Genomic DNA, 18,143 nt, shown 5'->3' on the forward strand with positions numbered 1-18,143 from the left:
CCAATGGACACATTTGCAGTTTTAAGATCATATTATGGATACTCTTTCAAATTGTCTGTTGTGAAATAATTACTCATTGTAGCTACCAGCAGTGATTCAATTGCTTACCGCTTATCAATTTACTGGAATGCTACTGATTCTAACCCTTTCCACAGGATGTCCAAAATCTATTTTTCTTTCTTTCTGGACAGCTGTATTTAGTTCCTAACAAAGTACTGTGTTGCAGTCACCAATAATAAGCTGGAAGAAGTGGGGAGAAGCCTCCATGGCATGGGGCCTCTCTAGGAATCTCCTGGGAGGAAACAAGGCCGGAAAAGGCGGGGAGAAGCCTCTGGGGCCTCTCTAGGAATCTCCTGGGAGGAAACAGGGCCGGAAAAGGCAGGGAGAAGCCTCTGGGGGCCTCTCTAGGAATCTCCTGGGAGGAAACAGGGCCTCCATCCTCCCTGTGGTTTTCCCAATCTTTGCTTTTACATTGATTCCTATGGGAAAAATTGCTTCTTCTTACAAACCTTTCTGCTTAAGAACCTGGTCATGGAACGAATTAAGCTCGTAAGTAGAGGTACCACTGTATATGTTGTAAAGGTACCACTGTATATGATATAGAGAAGGAAAAAGACCACAAAGTGACTGGTTTTTGTTTAAATTCAGTTTGCCGTTTGTAACCGGTTCTATACATATTACTAAAAGCTGGTGGCAAAACTTGAAAAAGATCCTATTTCTGGGGGAATTATTTGTTATAAATCCACAATGGACAGGAGCTAGAAAATATTTTTATGTTTAGCTTCCTCAGATTTTTTTTTAGTTACGTACAGCCAGAATCTGCTGCCGTCTAGTGATCACCCAGATTTTTGCTGCCCAAAGTTCTTACCCTAACTAATTTATACTGTAATTCAGTCTCTGGTTTATTCATTCGGCATCTTATTAGGTGCCAATATGCAATATGTACATAGCTGGAGCCTATGACCTCCTAAAATGAAGATGACGAGCACATCCCCATGAACAGGAATTGAAAAAATGCACAATCAAGCCGAAGGGAAAGTGTTGCCCTGCCCAGTTGTGTCTGTTCTTGGGGAAGGTGCTCATCTCTGTTTCTTAGATGAAAAAGCCAACATTCTCTGCAACACCCCATGGCCTGCACTGGCTGCCGATCGGTTTCCGGTCACAATTCAAAGTGTTGGTAATGACCTTTAAAGCCCTCCATGGCATTGGTCCAGAATACATCCGGAACCGCCTTCTACTGCACGAATCCCAGCGGCCGATAAGGTCCCACAGAGTTGGTCTTCTCCGGGTCCCATTGACCAAACAATGTTGTTTGGTGGACCCAGGGGAAGAGCCTTCTCTGTGGTGGCCCCAGCCCTCTGGAATCAACTCCCCCCAGAGATTGGAATGCCCCCCATCCTCCTTGTCTTTCGCAAATTACTCAAGACCCACCTTTATCGCCAGGCATGGGGGAGCTAAGATATTCCCTCCCCCTAGGCCATTACAAGTTATGCATGGTATGTTTGTATGTATGTTTGGTTTTTATAATAAGGGTTTTTAGTTGTTTTATTAATTGGATTGTACATGCTGTTTTTATCATTGTTGTTAGCCACCCCGAGTCTGTGGAGAGGGGCAGCATACAAATCCAATTAATAATAATAATAATAATAATAATAATAACAACAACAACAACAACAACAACAACAACACGCCAAGGCACATGGAACACTGTTACCTTCCCACCAAAGGTATTTATCAACTCACATTTGCATGCTTTCGATTTGCTAAATTGGCAGGAATTGGGGCAAGAACAGGACCTCCACCTATTGTGCAGTGCTCAGGTCACAAATCTAGGTTGTCAGCTTCCCAGCTGACAAGCTCAGCATCTTTAACTGCTGAACCAATGCGCCTCCAAGCACAGTATGTCTATCAACAAAACTAGGTCATGATGCCCAGAAAGGATTGCAAAACAAATTTGAGTGCAAAACAACACTGGGATGATAGCATCCCAGTTCCATCCAACTGTCCTTGTTTCTATCCATGTGCCCCATCAATGACTTCTTATTTGTTGATTGATTGATTAATTTTGTCCATTGCACAATGAGAGTTATATTGGGTATACATATAGTAAATATATAATGAAAGTTATAGAGGATATGTTCATAGTAAAGTATATCTAAGAAAGAAGAGAAGAGAAGAAATAGGAATAAAATATATCAGTGAAAGAATAGAATAAGTATAGGAAAGAAGAATGGTATAGGAGATATAGGAGAGCAATAGGACAGGGGACGGAAGGCACACTGGTGCACTTATGTACACCCCTTACTGACCTCTTAGGAATCTGGAGAGGTCAACCATGGACAGTCTAAGGGTAAAGTGTTGGGGGTTTGAGGATTCTTCTGGCATTGCTCCTCTTTTTTTACTTTATTTGCATCATGACTTTTCTATTGTTCTCCATTATTTCTTCTTTGCCTCCAGATTTTATGATCACCCAGTCCAACTGGGCTATTAATGCAGCTAAATGAGTGAAGGGAGCCCCTGTCCATCCAGGAGAAGCATTCAAGAATTCAAATCTGCATTACAATTTTTGAACCTGGAATTTTCTGCCCAACTACACACCTAGCTAACATTTGCATAACAACCTCCTGCCCAGTGGCGTGTTCCAATTATTATTATTATTATTATTATTATTATTATTTAGATTTGTATGCCGCCTTTCTCCGTAGACTTACCTGCATACTGGTGTGCTGCGCACGCATCCTGCTCATTCTGGAGGTTGCACATATGCGCCTGCGCATGCCCTTGTATGCATCCCTCATGCATGTGCAAAAGCTGAGTTTCTGGCACTGTGCATGTGGCACCATCTTGTTTTTGGCTCTTTTTAAATAAGTAAATAAATAGGTATCACTTTGGTGGGAAGGTAATAGCATCCAATATGCTTTACCATATGGTCATATTGGCCACATGATCCAGAAATGTCTTTGGACAACACTGGATCTCTCTGCTAAGAAAGGGAGATGAGCAATTCCCCCTGGAATTGGAAACAACTGGACAAACGGAAGCCTTTACGTTAATAGATATTCTTATAATCTTTCATAGGTGCCACTATAAATATAGAATGAGCCTCCCATCCTTCTTTTTGTTTTATGTAGGGGGGGGGTGATACTTAACAATCAACTAAAGACAAAATTTGAGACATTCCTCAACCTCTTTTAGCATTGAGCTATATAATAGCTGAACGTTAGGTTTGTTAACAAATCACCCTAGCAACTCCTCAATACCAGAGGCACATCCTGCTAGTGAACCAGCTCATAAATAGTTGAGGCTCATACAATTATGAACAGTGAATACATCAGCAGTTCTGAAGTTCATGTAGGGCCAGGCTGAAAATTCATGGAAAATGTGTGTGAATTGCTTGCTGTGGGCATTTTGAACTGATGGGCAGAGAAGGAGCTCTCAGATGGGGTCCACCTTTGGAAGGGTGCGTCATAACTAATTGTGAGTTGGGTGTTAGAAGCATTGTGGGGACTGTGATGTACTGTCCTGATTTTTAAAAATTAAAATGCATAATGTGTCCTGAATGTCATTAATGAAATATTAAGTACATAAAAGTAATAACCTCAAACTACATTATAAATACTACTTTTGTACATAAAATATCTTAATGCTTTTAAATGTACAGAACTATAAAATACAATTCTTCAATGACTGATTTAAACTGATCAATATCAATCAATTCTAAAAAAGTGTTCTGGTCAAATATTTCTTGAATGAAAATGATGCATTTCCTTATTTTTAATTTTCTGCCGCATACCACACTTTAAAGAACCATCTTTTTACAAAGGACTTATTAGTCTTTAGAAGGCATAATTACCAGTATTTATAAATAATAATAATAATAATAATAATAATAATAATAATAATGATGAAATCAATGGGAAGAAATATATAACGATTATAACTAAACCTGAATTATTCCTCTTAGGCATTTTTCGACAGAAAATCACAAAAGAAGATAGATACCTTATTATACAAATATTGACCGCCGCTAGAATAACCTATGCCCAACAGTGGAAACAGGAAACTATCCCGACGACCATATCTATCATCACCAAAATCATGGAATGTGCAGAACTGTCCAAAATGACGATGGAACTACAAACCAAAAATGATTCAGAGTTCTACAAGGCCTGGGAGAAGTGGTATCGATGACTATCCAAAATCAACAACAACAAAATAAAAAATAACGATCAAACTACCCAAACAAAACTTTCCATCCCACACTACACAACAAAATGCCAAAATAAACCTAAAAGAAGAAAATTAATAACACTAATATACAATCGAAAATATCAGAGTTGCATACACTGTCTGAGTTTAATCCTTCTGATACTTACTCATAAATATTAACAGCTTAACCATCATTCAATTCTAACATATACACCTATCATACAACACAAACCAACAAGTCATCAAATCACTAACACCTGCTAAACTGCAGGTATTACCCCTCCCTTCCCCCCTTCCCCCACCCAAATCCCACCATACCTTTTCACATATCTACTAAAGCTTACATTACTTTACAAACCCACTTCCAAATCAATATATGTAATAGATAAAAATTTATATAGCTTAAACCTTGATTGTAATAGGATTATGTACAGTTTAATCCCTAGAACTGATATGCATTAAGTTACCGTATATCTGTTATTTACATTATTTGGATATGTGTTTTTTTCCCTTTATTCTTCTCATACCTTTGTACTCCATGTTCCCTGTCCCCTTTTCAATAAATTAATAAACTTTTTAAAAATAATAATACAGTGGTACCTCGAGATACGAGTTTAATTCGTTCCGGACCTGGGCTCTTAAGTCGAGCAGCTCTTATCTTGAACGACTTTTCCCCATAGGAATTAATGTAAATAATTTTAATTGGTTCCAGCCCTCAAAAAACTCACAGTTAGTCTAAATTATGCAGAAAGACATGTTTTAAATGAAGAAATGTACATGTACATATAAATGAATAATGAAGTTTCTTTCACTTAACTTGTAAACTTTCTTAAACTTTTAAATTTACATATGTTCAACTTCTCTGCCACCCAATCCTGTAGGACAGAGGTCCCCAACCCTTTTTGCACCAGGGACCGGCTTTAAGCGATCAAGAGAGGAATGGGTGAATGAATGGACGGAGGGTGGGAAGGAAGGAAAGAGGGAAGGGACAGGAACAGAGGAAGGAAGCAAGGAAACTTATGAAAGGGGAGAGTAAGAGAGGAATGAGTGAAGGGAGGGAGGGAGGGAAGAAGGTGGGAAGGAGAAAGAAAAGAAGAAATAGAGGAAGGGAAGGTAAAAGAGAGAAAGAAAAAGAGCAAGAAAGAAAGCAAGAAAGAAAGCAAGAAAGAAAGAAAGAAAGAAAGAAAGAAAGGGGGAAGGGACAGGAACAGAGGAAGGAAGCAAGGAAACTTATGAAAGGGGAGAGTAAGAGAGGAATGAGTGAAGGGAGGGAGGGAGGGAGGGAAGAAGGTGGGAAGGAGAAAGAAAAGAAGAAATAGAGGAAGGGAAGGTAAAAGAGAGAAAGAAAAAGAGCAAGAAAGAAAGCTGCAAGCCCCCCCCCGAACCCCCCAGGCCGGCTGCAACCTTTTAAAACACGCGCGCCGCTTCGCAGCTGTCTCCTGAAGCCGAACGCGGAAGTTAGCATTTGGCTTCAGGAGACAGCTCCTTGGCGCTTGTATCTCGAATTTGGGCTTGTAAGTAGAACAAAAATATCTCTCCCCTCCCAGCTCTTATCTCGAGTTGCTCTTAAGTAGAGCAGCTCTTATGTCGGGGTTCCACTGTAATAATAATAATGATGATGATGATAAATTTATTAGATTTGTATGTCGCCCCTCTCCAAGGACTCGGGGCGGCTCACAACAATAATAAAATACAACAAACAGTGGTACAAATCTAATATTAGTAAAACTGAAGATAAAATCCCTTAATACTAAAAAAAAAACAATCAGTACTACACAATCATACCATTCTCAAGTGCTGTAATCAGCAAAGGGGGGGGGGGAAATCAGTCCCCCCATGCCTGGTGACATAAGTGGGTCTTTAACATCTTGCAGAAGATGGGGAGGGTGGTGGCAATTCGAATCTCCAGGGGGAGTTGATTCCAGAGGGCTGGGGCCACCACAGAGAAGGCTGTTCCTCTGGGTCCCGCCAGGCGGCATTGTTTAGTCGACAGGACCTGGAGAAGGCCAACTCTGTGGGACCTAATTTATACTTCTGCTTGCCAAAATCCAAGCTGATTTGTAAGGGCAACTCTTCTAATAAACTCCTTTTATAAAATCTCATAGCAGAAGGATTAAAATGTCCCACAGCACTAGATATAATCCAAGGGGATTCAGAAGAGGATGAAAAAGTGCACATGTGATAAAAAGGGTTTTTCTTTCCTCCCTTTGCTTTAATAGGCAATAAAAAGAAGAGGGGCATCAAAAGCATTAGATTAGATTAGATTAGATTTATTGGATTTATATGCCACCCCTCTCCGCAGACTTGGGGCGGCTCACAACAATGGTGAAGAACAATACATAGTAACAAATCTAATATTTAAAAATCTAGGTTACAGTTTTAGATTAAAAGTCCAAAAAAGAAACCCCAAGTATATAAAGAACAACACACAATCGAATCATACACAAAAACTACATGGGCAAGGGGGAGATATTTCAATTCCCCCATGCCTGATGGCAGAGGTGGGTTTTTAAAAGTCTAATCTCTGGGGGGAGCTGGTTCCAGAGGGTCGGAGCCACCACAGAGAAGGCTCTTCCCCTGGGTCCCCCCCAGACGACATAAGCATAAAAAGCATAACCATGGCTGCTATCTAGATGATTTTTAACCACACATCCCCACCCTGTGGACAGCTCTGCATGGGCCTTTTTCAAAAAAGACATTTCTGCTCAAGAAAAGCACATCTGTCATGCTGCTATCAAAGCGACGGTCAGATAGGAAGATCCTGAGTTTGAGCCAGGAAGGAAATATGAGAAAACACCCCAGGTAAGCCCCATTCCAATTTACAAGAAGATGAAGAGAGGAAGGAGGGAAATATTTTCAGATTTTCAAGATTCTGTTCTATAGTTGTTACAATAAAAGTGATAGTTATAGTTTATTAGATTTGTATGCTGCCCCTCTCTGAAGACTCAATCTGCTCTTACTTCTAGGGCTCTACCCAATCTGCTCTTACTTGTAGGGCTAATACAAACCAGTAACATGTAACTGATTTTTTCCTACCAAATTGTTGGTTTCAGCCAGTTTGTTAATCATAGAAACATAGAAGATTAACGGCAGAAAAAGACCTCCTGGTCCATCTAGTCTGCCCTTATACTATTTCCTGCATTTTATCTTAGGATGGATATATGTTTATCCCAGGCATGTTTAAATTCAGTGACTGTGGATTTACCAACCACATCTCCTGAAAGTTTGTTCCAAGGATCTACTACTCTTTCAGTCAAATCATATTTTCTCATGTTGCTTTTGATCTTTCCCCCAACTAACTTCAGATTGTGTCCCCTTGTTCTTGTGTTCCCTTTCCTATTAAAAACACTTCTCTCCTGAACCTTATTTAATCCTTTAACATATTTAAATGTTTTTATCATGTCCCCCTTTTCCTTCTGTCCTCCAGACTATACAGATTGAGTCCATTAAGTCTTTCCTGATAGGTTTTATGCTTAAGACCTTCCACCATTCTTGTAGCCCGTCTTTGGACCCGTGCAATTTTGTCAATATGTTTTTCTAGGTGAGGTCTCCAGAATCCTCTTGAAAAAATGGGCAAAGGGTACCTCAGTTTCCCAGACCAGAAATATCAGGGTATGACCGTCTATGGATATTTTCAGTCATCCAGATCATGGTAGTCCTAATGGTGCTTTTTCAAAAGGCAACTAGACTTTCTTTCTTTTTGCTTGAGGAAGTTTCGCTTGTTACCCAAGGAGCTTCTTCAGTTCTGACTGAATGTGGAGGATGGAAGGATTTATATTCTTGCAGATATTTGGTGGTTAGCACTCTTTCTGAGAATCATTGAGGCCATTTGGAGGTTCGTCGTCCCCCTAAGGTTTATCCTCAGGGCCACCTGGATAATGCAAATTGATGTGGAACCTTCTTGGAACTGTGGAAAGGACTGGGTTGTAAACAGGAGATAAGTGGTGTCATATCCCCCTCTGTTGAAAGAGGGTTGTTCAATCTTAACACAGATGACTTCTTTGACTCATTTTTCAAATTAGGGGTCCTCTCTGGCCCGATTGTGGACTTTGCTGTTTGTCTTCCAAATTTTCAATCCTGCGTCTAATCCAAACTTTCAATCCTGGGCTTAGAAAGCCTAGAACTAAGACGCCTTAAACAAGATCTAAGTATTGCCCACAAGATCATATGCTGCAACATCCTGCCTGTCGGTGACTACTTCAGCTTCAATCACAACAACACAGGAGCACAGAGCACTTAATATTAGCCGCTCCAAACGTGACTGTAAAAAATATGACTTCAGTAACCGAGTTGTCGAAGCGTGGAATTCATTACCGGACTCCATAGTGTCATCCCCAAACCCCCAACAATTTACCCTTAGATTATCTACGGTTGACCTATCCAGATTCCTAAGAGGTCAGTAAGGAGCGAGTACAAGTGCACTAGAGTGCCTTCCATCTCCTGTCCTATTGCTCTCCTATATCTCCTATATCTTTCTTCTATTCCTATATCTCTTCTTCTATTCTTTCATTGATATGTTCTATTACTATATCTTCTTTTCTATTCTTTCTACGGAGAGGGATGGCATACAGATCCAATAAATAATAATAATAATAATAATAATAATAATAATAATAATAATAATAATAATTTATGAGTATCTCCTCTATAACCTTCATCATGTATTTTACTATGTGTGTGTATATATATATACCCACTAAACCCTCATTGTGTATTGAGCAAAATAAATTTTTTAAAAAAATGAACCACTAAATCTTGTTCTGATGGCTTTCTTTTATTCTCCTGTATTGTGCCATGCATTTGTAGAGTGGTTGTTTTGTTCCTCCAGTGTACAGATCTGCACATGCCTTGCTGCATTGTACCCATATGTCACATTGCTCAGTTTGCGTCTGGGTTTCTGCTTTGGTGTATTCTTGGGTTTAAAGTATGTATGTATGTTGTATTGGTTGAAAATTCTCCTGAGCTTTTCAGACATTCCTGCAACATATGGGATGACAATGTTGCTTTGTTTATTGTCCTCTTCTTTGTCTGTTGTGGAGGAGCTCCTGCTGGGTCATTTTTTGGATTTCATGAAGGCCCAGCTGGAATAGCCACAAGTTCTGAGGATTTCCTTGATGTGTTTCAGTCAGAACTGAAGAAGCTTCTTGGATAAGAAGTGAAACATCTTCAAGCAAAACCAAAGTAAGTCCAGTTGTCTTTTGAAAAAGCAGCTTTGGGATATTGGGGTGTAACCTTACCCCCTTGCTGGGTAGACCATAAACTTCAAATAACTCTCTTACAACCTCTCCATGCTCCTGCCAACTCTCTCAATTTACAGCCGATGTTGTTTGGAAGCTGTGCCACTGAATTTACCGTAAATTTTGTTAGAATAATTTGATGCTTGCCTGCATTGCCGCTCAACAACAACCAGAATCAAACTTGCTTTTAATTCCAGAGACAATAAACAGACCACAGGCTATCAGTAATATACACTGCTCAAAAAAATAAAGGGAACACTTAAACAACACAATATAACTCCAAGTAATTCAAACTTCTGTGAAATCAAACTGTCCTCTTAGGAAGCAACACTGATTGACAATCAATTTCACCTGCTGTTCTGCGCATTCAACTTTGTACAGAACAAAGTATTCAATGGGAATATTTAATTCATTCAGATCTAGGATGTGTTATTTGAGTGTTCTCTTTATTTTTTTTGAGCAGTATATAATCAGGATACCAAAAAGCCCTTTAAAAAGGAAAGCATCCCAACCAGGCTGAAGGGGTAAATTTTTGCCACAGGCTAAACCATGTGATGGGAAGCCAAGCCTAACTTGGGGGGGGGGGCAGGAGAGGATTAAAAGTCCACCCGTGAATAAAAATCTATTTTATTAAAGGTGCTCAAGGAAAGACATGGCTCCACATGGCAGCACAAAAGCATACTTTAAAAAAAGATAAAATGGAGGGGGGAAACCCAGCGCAATTCTGGCTAAAGGCCCCCGATACTTGGCCTGAGGGAACTTCCCTCAGCAGGACTCCAACAGTCTTTCAAGGGGCCCACAGCCCTTTCCCTCCAAATTTGAGAGAACTCACTTCTTCTCCTTTATTGGCTGTCAGGGGATCAGGTGACCTTTTCCGAGCCCAGTTTGTGAGTTAATTCAGGGGTCTCCAACGTGGCCACTTTAAGACTTGTGGACTTCAACTCCCAGAATTCCTTAGCTAGCTTTGCTAAGTCTACAAATCTTAAAGTGGCCAAGGTTGGATGCCCCTGATTTAAAGGGCCAACTCAGAATCAGGGAAAAGAGCTCTCTGAGAACCAAGCTGTTTTCCAAAGCACCTGAAAGCCAGACAAAGAACAATGGATGGAAACTGGTCAAGGAGAGTTGCAATCTGAAAATAAGGAGGAATTTTCTAACAGTGAGAGCAATCAACCCACGGAACAGAAGTTGCCTTCAGAAGTTGTGGAAGCTTCATCACTGGAGGCTTTCAAGAAGAGACTGGACTACCATTTGTCAGAAATGGTGAAGTCTCCTGCTTGGGCAGGTGGAGGTTGGATTAGATCAGTGTTTCCCAACCTTGGCAACTTGAAGATATCTGGACTTCAACTCCCAGAATTCCCCAGCCAGCATTTGCTGGCTGGGGAATTCTGGGAGTTGAAGTCCAAATATCTTCAAGTTGCCAAGGTTGGGAAACACTGGACTAAATGACCTACAAGGTCCCAACTCTGTTAACCTGTTATTGTCTTTAAAGTGGATTAACACTCAAATACCCCTGCGAGATGAGCAAATGGGGAGAGTGAGTCCCACCAGCAGGACTCGAGAGATCCAGGAAGAGCCTAATCCTTTTTCCAGGTTTAAAGAGGGTGAACATCTTAAGAAGACATTTTGGTTGAAGCCAGGGAACCTGATCAAAATGATAAAAGATTTCAAAGCAAAAAAACCCTCCATGGATAAATCAAGAGATTTGGTTATTTTGGCAAAGTAAGAGAAATAAGAAAAGTGACATTAAGCATCCTAAAAACTAGGATTAAAAAAAAATACCAGTAATCCTCATTTAACAACCACAATTGGGGCAGATAACTGTGATAGTTATCTGTGTGTATAGAACTGTGTGCTGATGTATCTGGTTTGTCTTTGATATTTGAGATTATATTTGTGTTTTGGAGTGTTTAGAGATTATTCTACTTTGTATCTATAATATATATAATTCTCTGCCTTACAAAGAATTATCCTCTGCAGGTTCAAGTCCCAGTGGGTATGGCTAGCTGATGAGGCCAAAATAAGGCCGAAATAGATCTATCCTAGTCTCCCTTAATTTTCAAATTCAGCCAAAAAAACATGTGACATATATATATATATATATATATATATATATATATATATATATATATATATATATATATATATGAATGATGAGGCAGCAGCCATCTCGATCACCGCGTCACTGGGCCACACCCTTCCCTCCCCTCTGCAGCAAGCCTAATTGTAGGCTTAATCATGCTGGTTAAAGGGGGAACTACCGCGTTTACTCGTGGCTATGAGCAGACTGAGTAATGCTTTATAAATGTGATTGTCTCCCATGGCATTTTAATACTCTGACGAAGTTAGCAGCACGCTAACGAAAGCTAAGTTGTTTTATTAAAGTTTTTATGTTCCGGTGATCTAGACTGGTTTATTTGCCTGATTAGTCCATTGCTACCACTACTCACACCTTTACTCTGTATTAAGTTTGTTTTGTGGATAATATACACTGCTCAAAAAAATAAAGGGAACACTTAAATAACACAATATAACTCCAAGTAAATCAAACTTCTGTGAAATCAAACTGTCCACTTAGGAAGCAACACTGATTGACAATCAATTTCACATACTGTTGTGCACATTCAACTTTATACAGAACAAAGTATTCAATGAGAATATTTTATTCATTCAGATCTAGAATGTGTTATTTGAGTGTTCCCTTTATATTTTTTGAGCAGTATATTTTCCCTAAACAATCTAACAGGCTGCTAATTGCCTTTACTCCTGGCTGGGTAGGGCCTTCGACAGGGCAGCCCCCTGAGTCTTTCCGATTCAGCAGTATATACAAATAAAATAAACAAGTTAATAAATAAAAATAAATAATTCCTGGCAATGAGAGAAATTTCTAAGGATCATATGGTCCATAATTTTACTTCTATGTAAACATTATTTTCAACAAAAAGTTCTAGAAATATTTATCTCCCAACTCTGATATTTATATTCCCTAAGGCCACATCAGCTGGGGAATTCTGGGAGTTGAGGTCAGAGTAACATAAAGTTGCCAAGATTAAGAAACACTGCCATAAAGTATTTGCCTCATTTATTGCATTCTCTGGAATGTCAAGAATTAACATTTCCAAAAACTGCCAGCAAACCACCAAAAATGAATGTATAATTATTCCCGTCATTTTGGCACAAAAAAGCCACCCAGGCAAACCATAACTTGACATATTTAAACATGTTTCTTCCTCTGCAAAAAAATATTTGACAGCACCCCAGATATCCTGCAAATATATTACAAGAAAAATGGTAGTGGGATAAATGCAACATAGGGAAAAGTCCTTTCTCTGTGGGTCTCTTCCTTCCACAAATGAACAAGCAGGCCTAATTATATTAATACCTTCGAAAATGTCCAGAGATACTTCACCAGAAGAGCTCTTCACTCCTCTACCCGTAACAGAACAGCCTACGAAACTAGACTTACAATCCTGGGTCAAGAAAGCTTAGAACTAAGATGTCTCAAACATTCTCTAAGTATTGCCCAGAAGATCATATGCTGCAACGTCCTGCCTGTCAAAGACTACTTCAGCTTCAACCGCAACAACACAAGAGCCCACAACAGATACAAATTTAATATTAACCACTCCAAACTTGACTGTAAAAAATACAACTTTAGTAATTGAGTTGTTGAAGCATGGAATTCACTATCGGACTCTGTAGTATCATCCCCTAACCCCCAACACTTTACCCTTAGACTATCCACGGTTGACTTCACCAAGTTACTAAGAGGTCAGTAAGGGGCGTACATAAGTGCACCAGAGTGTATACCGTCCCCTGTCCTATTGTCTCTCCTATATCTCTTATATCTTCTCTTCTATACCTATATCTTTTTCTGCTATTCTCTCATAGTTATATTTCACTCCTTTATTTTCTCCTCTATTCCCCCTTTAATACATTCTACCTGATTATATCCTCTATAACCCTCATTGTGTATTATTGTGTATTGGACAAAACAAATAAATAAATAAAAAATAAATATTGAAAGAGAAAGGGAAGCAGAAGTGGTCTAGGAAGTTTGAAATATAAGATGTGTTATTGGGGCTGGAAAAGCAAGCAGCCAAAAATTAACATGATTTAGTCCTGCAGATGGAAGTTTCTAAGTTGGATTTCGGATGGGTGGGTATACACATTGAATAAACAAAGAAGTTGGATTTAAGTTTTTAAGGCAGTGTTTCTCAACTTTAGATGTGCAAACTAGTTGGCTGGGGAATTCTAGGAGCCAAAGTCGTGACATCTTCAAACGACCAAGCCTGAGAAATCCTGCTCTAAAGAGTGAAATTCTAAGAAGCCCATTCCTAAATAATTTGGAGGGGGGGAAATTACAAGGTAGGAATATTACAGCAGATTGTCCAATTTTCTTCAACCCGGAACATCTAAATCAGTGATTCTCAACCTGGGGGTCGGGACCCCTTTGGGGATCGAACCACTATTTCACAGAGGCTGCCTAAGACCTTGGGAAAAGAAAATTTTCCCATGATGTTAGGAACTAAAGCTTCTATTCTGGCGCCTGGGAACATATTTTTACAATCTGACCAATCAGACATGGGGATGTCCCTCTGGCCTTCCTACCAATCAGCTTAAAGCTCTGTGGGGAGAATTGGTGCTAGACTTATGGTTGGGGGTCACCACAACATGAGGAACTTATTAAAGGGTCGTGGCATTAGAGAGGTTGAGAACCACTGATCTATACGATTGAGGACCTAGGCATCCCTCACCCATTCTGTAAAACTTAGAGCCCAGTCCACAATCCCTTGAGCGATCCTGGCTGGCCCTTGGTGACTCTGCCTTCACAGTCAGCTCTATTAGGGCTTCCGCAGGTCCCACAAAGTGAACATGGTAATAATAATAATTTATTAGATTTGTATGCCGCCCCTCTCCGCAGACTCGGGGCGGCTCACAACAATAATAAAACAGTATACAATGAACAAAACTAATATTTAAAAGAAAATATCTAAAAACCCATTATTTAAAAAACATACAACACAAGCATACCATACATAAAACTATATAAGCCTGGGGGAGAGGTCTCAATTCCCCCATGCCTGGCGATATAGGTGGGTCTTAAGCAATTTATGAAAGATAAGGAGGGTGGGGGCAGTTCCGATCTCTGGGGGGAATTGATTCCAGAGGGCCGGGGCTGCCACAGAGAAGGCTCTTCCCCTGGGGCCTGCCAGATGACATTGTTTAGTCAATGGGACCTGGAGAAGGCCAACTCTGTGGGACCTTATCGGCCGCTGGGATTCATGCGGCAGAAGACGGTCCCGGAGATATTCTGGTCCGATGCCATGTAGGGCTTTATAGGTCATTACCAACACTTTGAATTGTGACCGGAAACTGATCGGCAGCCAATGCAAGCCACGGAGTGTTGGAGAGACGTGGGCAAACCGAGGTAATCCCACAATAGCTCTCGCGGCCGCATTCTACACGATCTGAAGTTTCCGAGCACTTTTCAAAGGTAGCCCCATGTAGAGAGCGTTGCAGTAGTCGAATCTTGAGGTGATGAGGGCATGAGCGACTGTGAGCAATAACTCCCTGTCCAAATAGGGCAGTAACTGGTGCACCAGGCGAACCTGGGCAAATGCCCTCCTCACCACAGCTGAAAGATGATGCTCTAATGTTAGCTGTGGATCGAGGAGGACGCCCAAGTTGCGTACCCTCTCCGAGGGGGGCAATAATTTCCCGCCCCAGGGTAATGGACGGACAGATGGAATTGTCCTTGGGAGGCAAAACCCACATCCACTCCGTCTTGTTGGGGTTGAGTTTGAGCTTGTTGACACCCATCCAGACCCCAACAGCCTCCAGGCACCGGCACATCACAAATGCGGAGCAAAATTAAAAAATAGACTTACACCCTGTTAAAACGATCCCTTGAAATAATGCATCTCTTGATACTTAAGCGTGACGCACATGCTTAAAATGTAAATGCAACTCGATATAATTGCTACTGTGGCAGGGACCATGTAGCGTCTTTAAACCCTGAATCTGCGGAATTGCTGCACCAGGAGGAAAAAAGTCCAACCCTGAAATCAGCTTGGTGGCAAGCAAAACACAATCATTTGTCCACGTGGAAGCTCATTCCCTCTCTAAGTCCCAGTTTGCTGCACTCCAGCTTTCAAATTCTCCCCAGCCTGGGAAAAAATGAGGGGGTCGTTTCAAATCATTCACAAAAAACAAGCAGCAGATTTTCTCCCAAAACCACCATGTGTCCCGAAGACAATTTTCCACCCCTTTTGTTGTAAAGTCTCAGAAGACAATGTGTTTGCTCCTTGAGTTGAAACTGAGTACAAAAAGATGTCAAACAAGAAAAGGAAGAAGGAAGGAAGGAAGGAAGGAAGAAAGGAAGGAAGGAAGGAAGGAAAGAAGGAAGGAAGGAAGAAAGAAAGGAAAGAAGGAAGGAAGGAAGGAAGAAAGGAAGGAAGGAAGGAAAGAAGGAAGGAAGGAAGAAGGGAGGAAGGAAGGAAGAAAGAAAGGAAGGAAGGAAGAAGGAAGAAAGGAAGAAAGGAAGAGAAGAGAAGAGAAGAGAAGAGAAGAGAAGAGAAGAGAAAATAAAAAGAAAAGGAAAAGAAAAAGAAAAAAGTAAAGAAAAGTTCTGCTTTCAGCCAGAACATCCCGCCTGCCCCAGCCCTGGCTATACAATGGTGTTTAAATCTGCAGGAACGCATCCAACAATAAGTTGAAATCTCCCCCTTTCCCCCTTCCCCTGAAACTTAATACGCTGCCTTCAGCTGTGCATCGAACCATATGTGGGGGCTGAGCTGCCTCTTATTTTAAAAGAAAAAAAAGAACCATGAGACCCGAGAAGGTGGCTCTGGCAATTTTTATTAAGCAAACCTCTAAAAGCCTCCAGGCTCCGAATGAGCAGAAGCATTTTGAAAGCTCCATTAAAAAAACCTCCTTCCTTCTTTTCCCTCCTTCTGCCAAAGAAAGTACGAAAAGCAACAAATTGAAATATCGCAAACGGAGGCTCAGCTGCCAAACGCCAAAGCGGCAATGCAAGACAGAGGGAGGAAAAGAGAGAAGAGAAGCAGCTTCCTCCTTCCCCCTTTCTACCTTTTGCAAAAAAAAACCAACCCCAGGAGCATCTTTACTCAAGGCTCATGCAGAGGCATCTGTCAGGGAATAAATAACCGAGCCAGCAAACCCAACTGCATCTCCTTCTCCCGTCCAGCTAGGTCTTCTTGGCAAGGGGATCATGGGGAGGGGGGTGTCTCCAGAGGTTAGGCAGGCTTACCTGTCAGGAGGCTAAAAGCCCAGGCCACCACCACCCCTCGGCAGGCCTCCATGGGGGACCCAGAGAAGTCCAGCGCTGCCTGGTCAGACCATGCACCGAAGGCTCCAAAGCCAAGCAGAGGTCCCACTCGGTGAAAAGCAGCCTGCTTATCCCACAAGTCTCTTCCCACTCCTGACAGAAGCAGCCTCTCCAAAGGAAGTGGGAGGGACGGGGCTGTAGGAGGTGCAGGAGCAGAGACGTGTGGAGGGATGGGGTGGCTGGGAGCAGAGGCTCAGATCCCGGGGACCCGTGCCAGCAGCAGGGATTCCCCCAGCCCTGGCTGTCAGAAGCAGCAGGCTTTTTTTTTTTCCCCCGTGGAAAGCACTCCAGTGAGGATTCGTCTGCCATGGCAAAAAAATAAACTTTTCCTCCCGAGCAGTACTGGCAATTTTGAGGTGCTCTTGCCAAGAAGGAGACCATGAAAACATTATCGTATTATGTGGCTGGCGGGGCGGGGGAAGAAAAACTCAGAAAAATTGGAAGCGAACCTGCCAAATTTGCACTGCTTTGTTTAAAGAAGTCAGTATTTGATCACTTGAAAATGGTCCGGTTGAAGATTTCAAAATGAATTTTTTTTTAGATTTAGGCAGTGGGTTAAAAAGCCTGTTTGGCAGTCATCTATTTTCAGTCGGCAGGTTCAAGATGATGAACCGTTTCATCTGTTTTGCTGAGTTACAGATTTTTGAGCTGCTGTAAAAATATGCCACATCTTCTAAACTGCTTTTGTTCCAACAAATGTTTGGTCAATTCCAACAAATGAATCTTTCTACTATAAACCTTTCTTTCAGCAGTTGTTGCGGAACCCAAATACTCTGCAGTCCCTCAACGAAATTATAAAAAATCCCATCAAAAAGATCAGAGGAGCATGCATAAACACACCATTGTGCCTATCATCCCTATCTTACTGTCCTATTGTCCAAATTTACCTGTACCTACTTCGCTTTTGTTTATGTTTATACCAATACCTGCCATCTTGTACATGTTTTGACAAACAAACAAATTAAACAATAAAATAAAATCAGATCATTTCTTAGAGTGAGTGAGCAAAATATTGCCTAAGTGGTACCTCTACTTATGAAGTTAATTCATTCCGTGATCAGTTCGTAAGTAGAAAAGTTTGTATGTCTAATATAATAAAAAGAAGAACTAAGGGAGACATGATAGCAGTCTTCCAATATTTGAGGGGCTCCTACAAAGACAAGGGAGTCAAATTAATATATAAGGTAAAATAAGATAAATAAGGCAATGGGTCCAGATGGCATCCACCCCAGAGTTCTTAAAGAACTTAGATTTGTCATTGCTACCCCCCTGACTGATTTGTTTAACCAATCCCTGTTAACAGATGTTCCTGAGGATTGGAGAATGGCCAGTGTTGTGCCTATCCACAA

At 41.0% G+C, this 18,143-nt stretch overlaps 1 protein-coding gene across 1 annotated transcript in view; it reads right to left on the reverse strand.

The window, feature by feature from the left end:
• The window catches only part of ITGA11 (integrin subunit alpha 11), a 149,308-nt gene extending 132,540 nt beyond the window's left edge, over window positions 1-16,768 (reverse strand). Inside the window, exon 1 of the mRNA XM_070762793.1 lies at window positions 16,717-16,768. Coding sequence (XP_070618894.1) covers window positions 16,717-16,768 — 52 coding nt within the window. The remainder of the gene's footprint in view (window positions 1-16,716) is intronic.
• Between the last annotated feature and the right edge of the window lie 1,375 nt (window positions 16,769-18,143).

This window comes from Erythrolamprus reginae, chromosome 10, assembly GCF_031021105.1.
Source record: "Erythrolamprus reginae isolate rEryReg1 chromosome 10, rEryReg1.hap1, whole genome shotgun sequence".
Classification (NCBI taxonomy): Eukaryota; Metazoa; Chordata; class Lepidosauria; order Squamata; family Dipsadidae; genus Erythrolamprus; species Erythrolamprus reginae.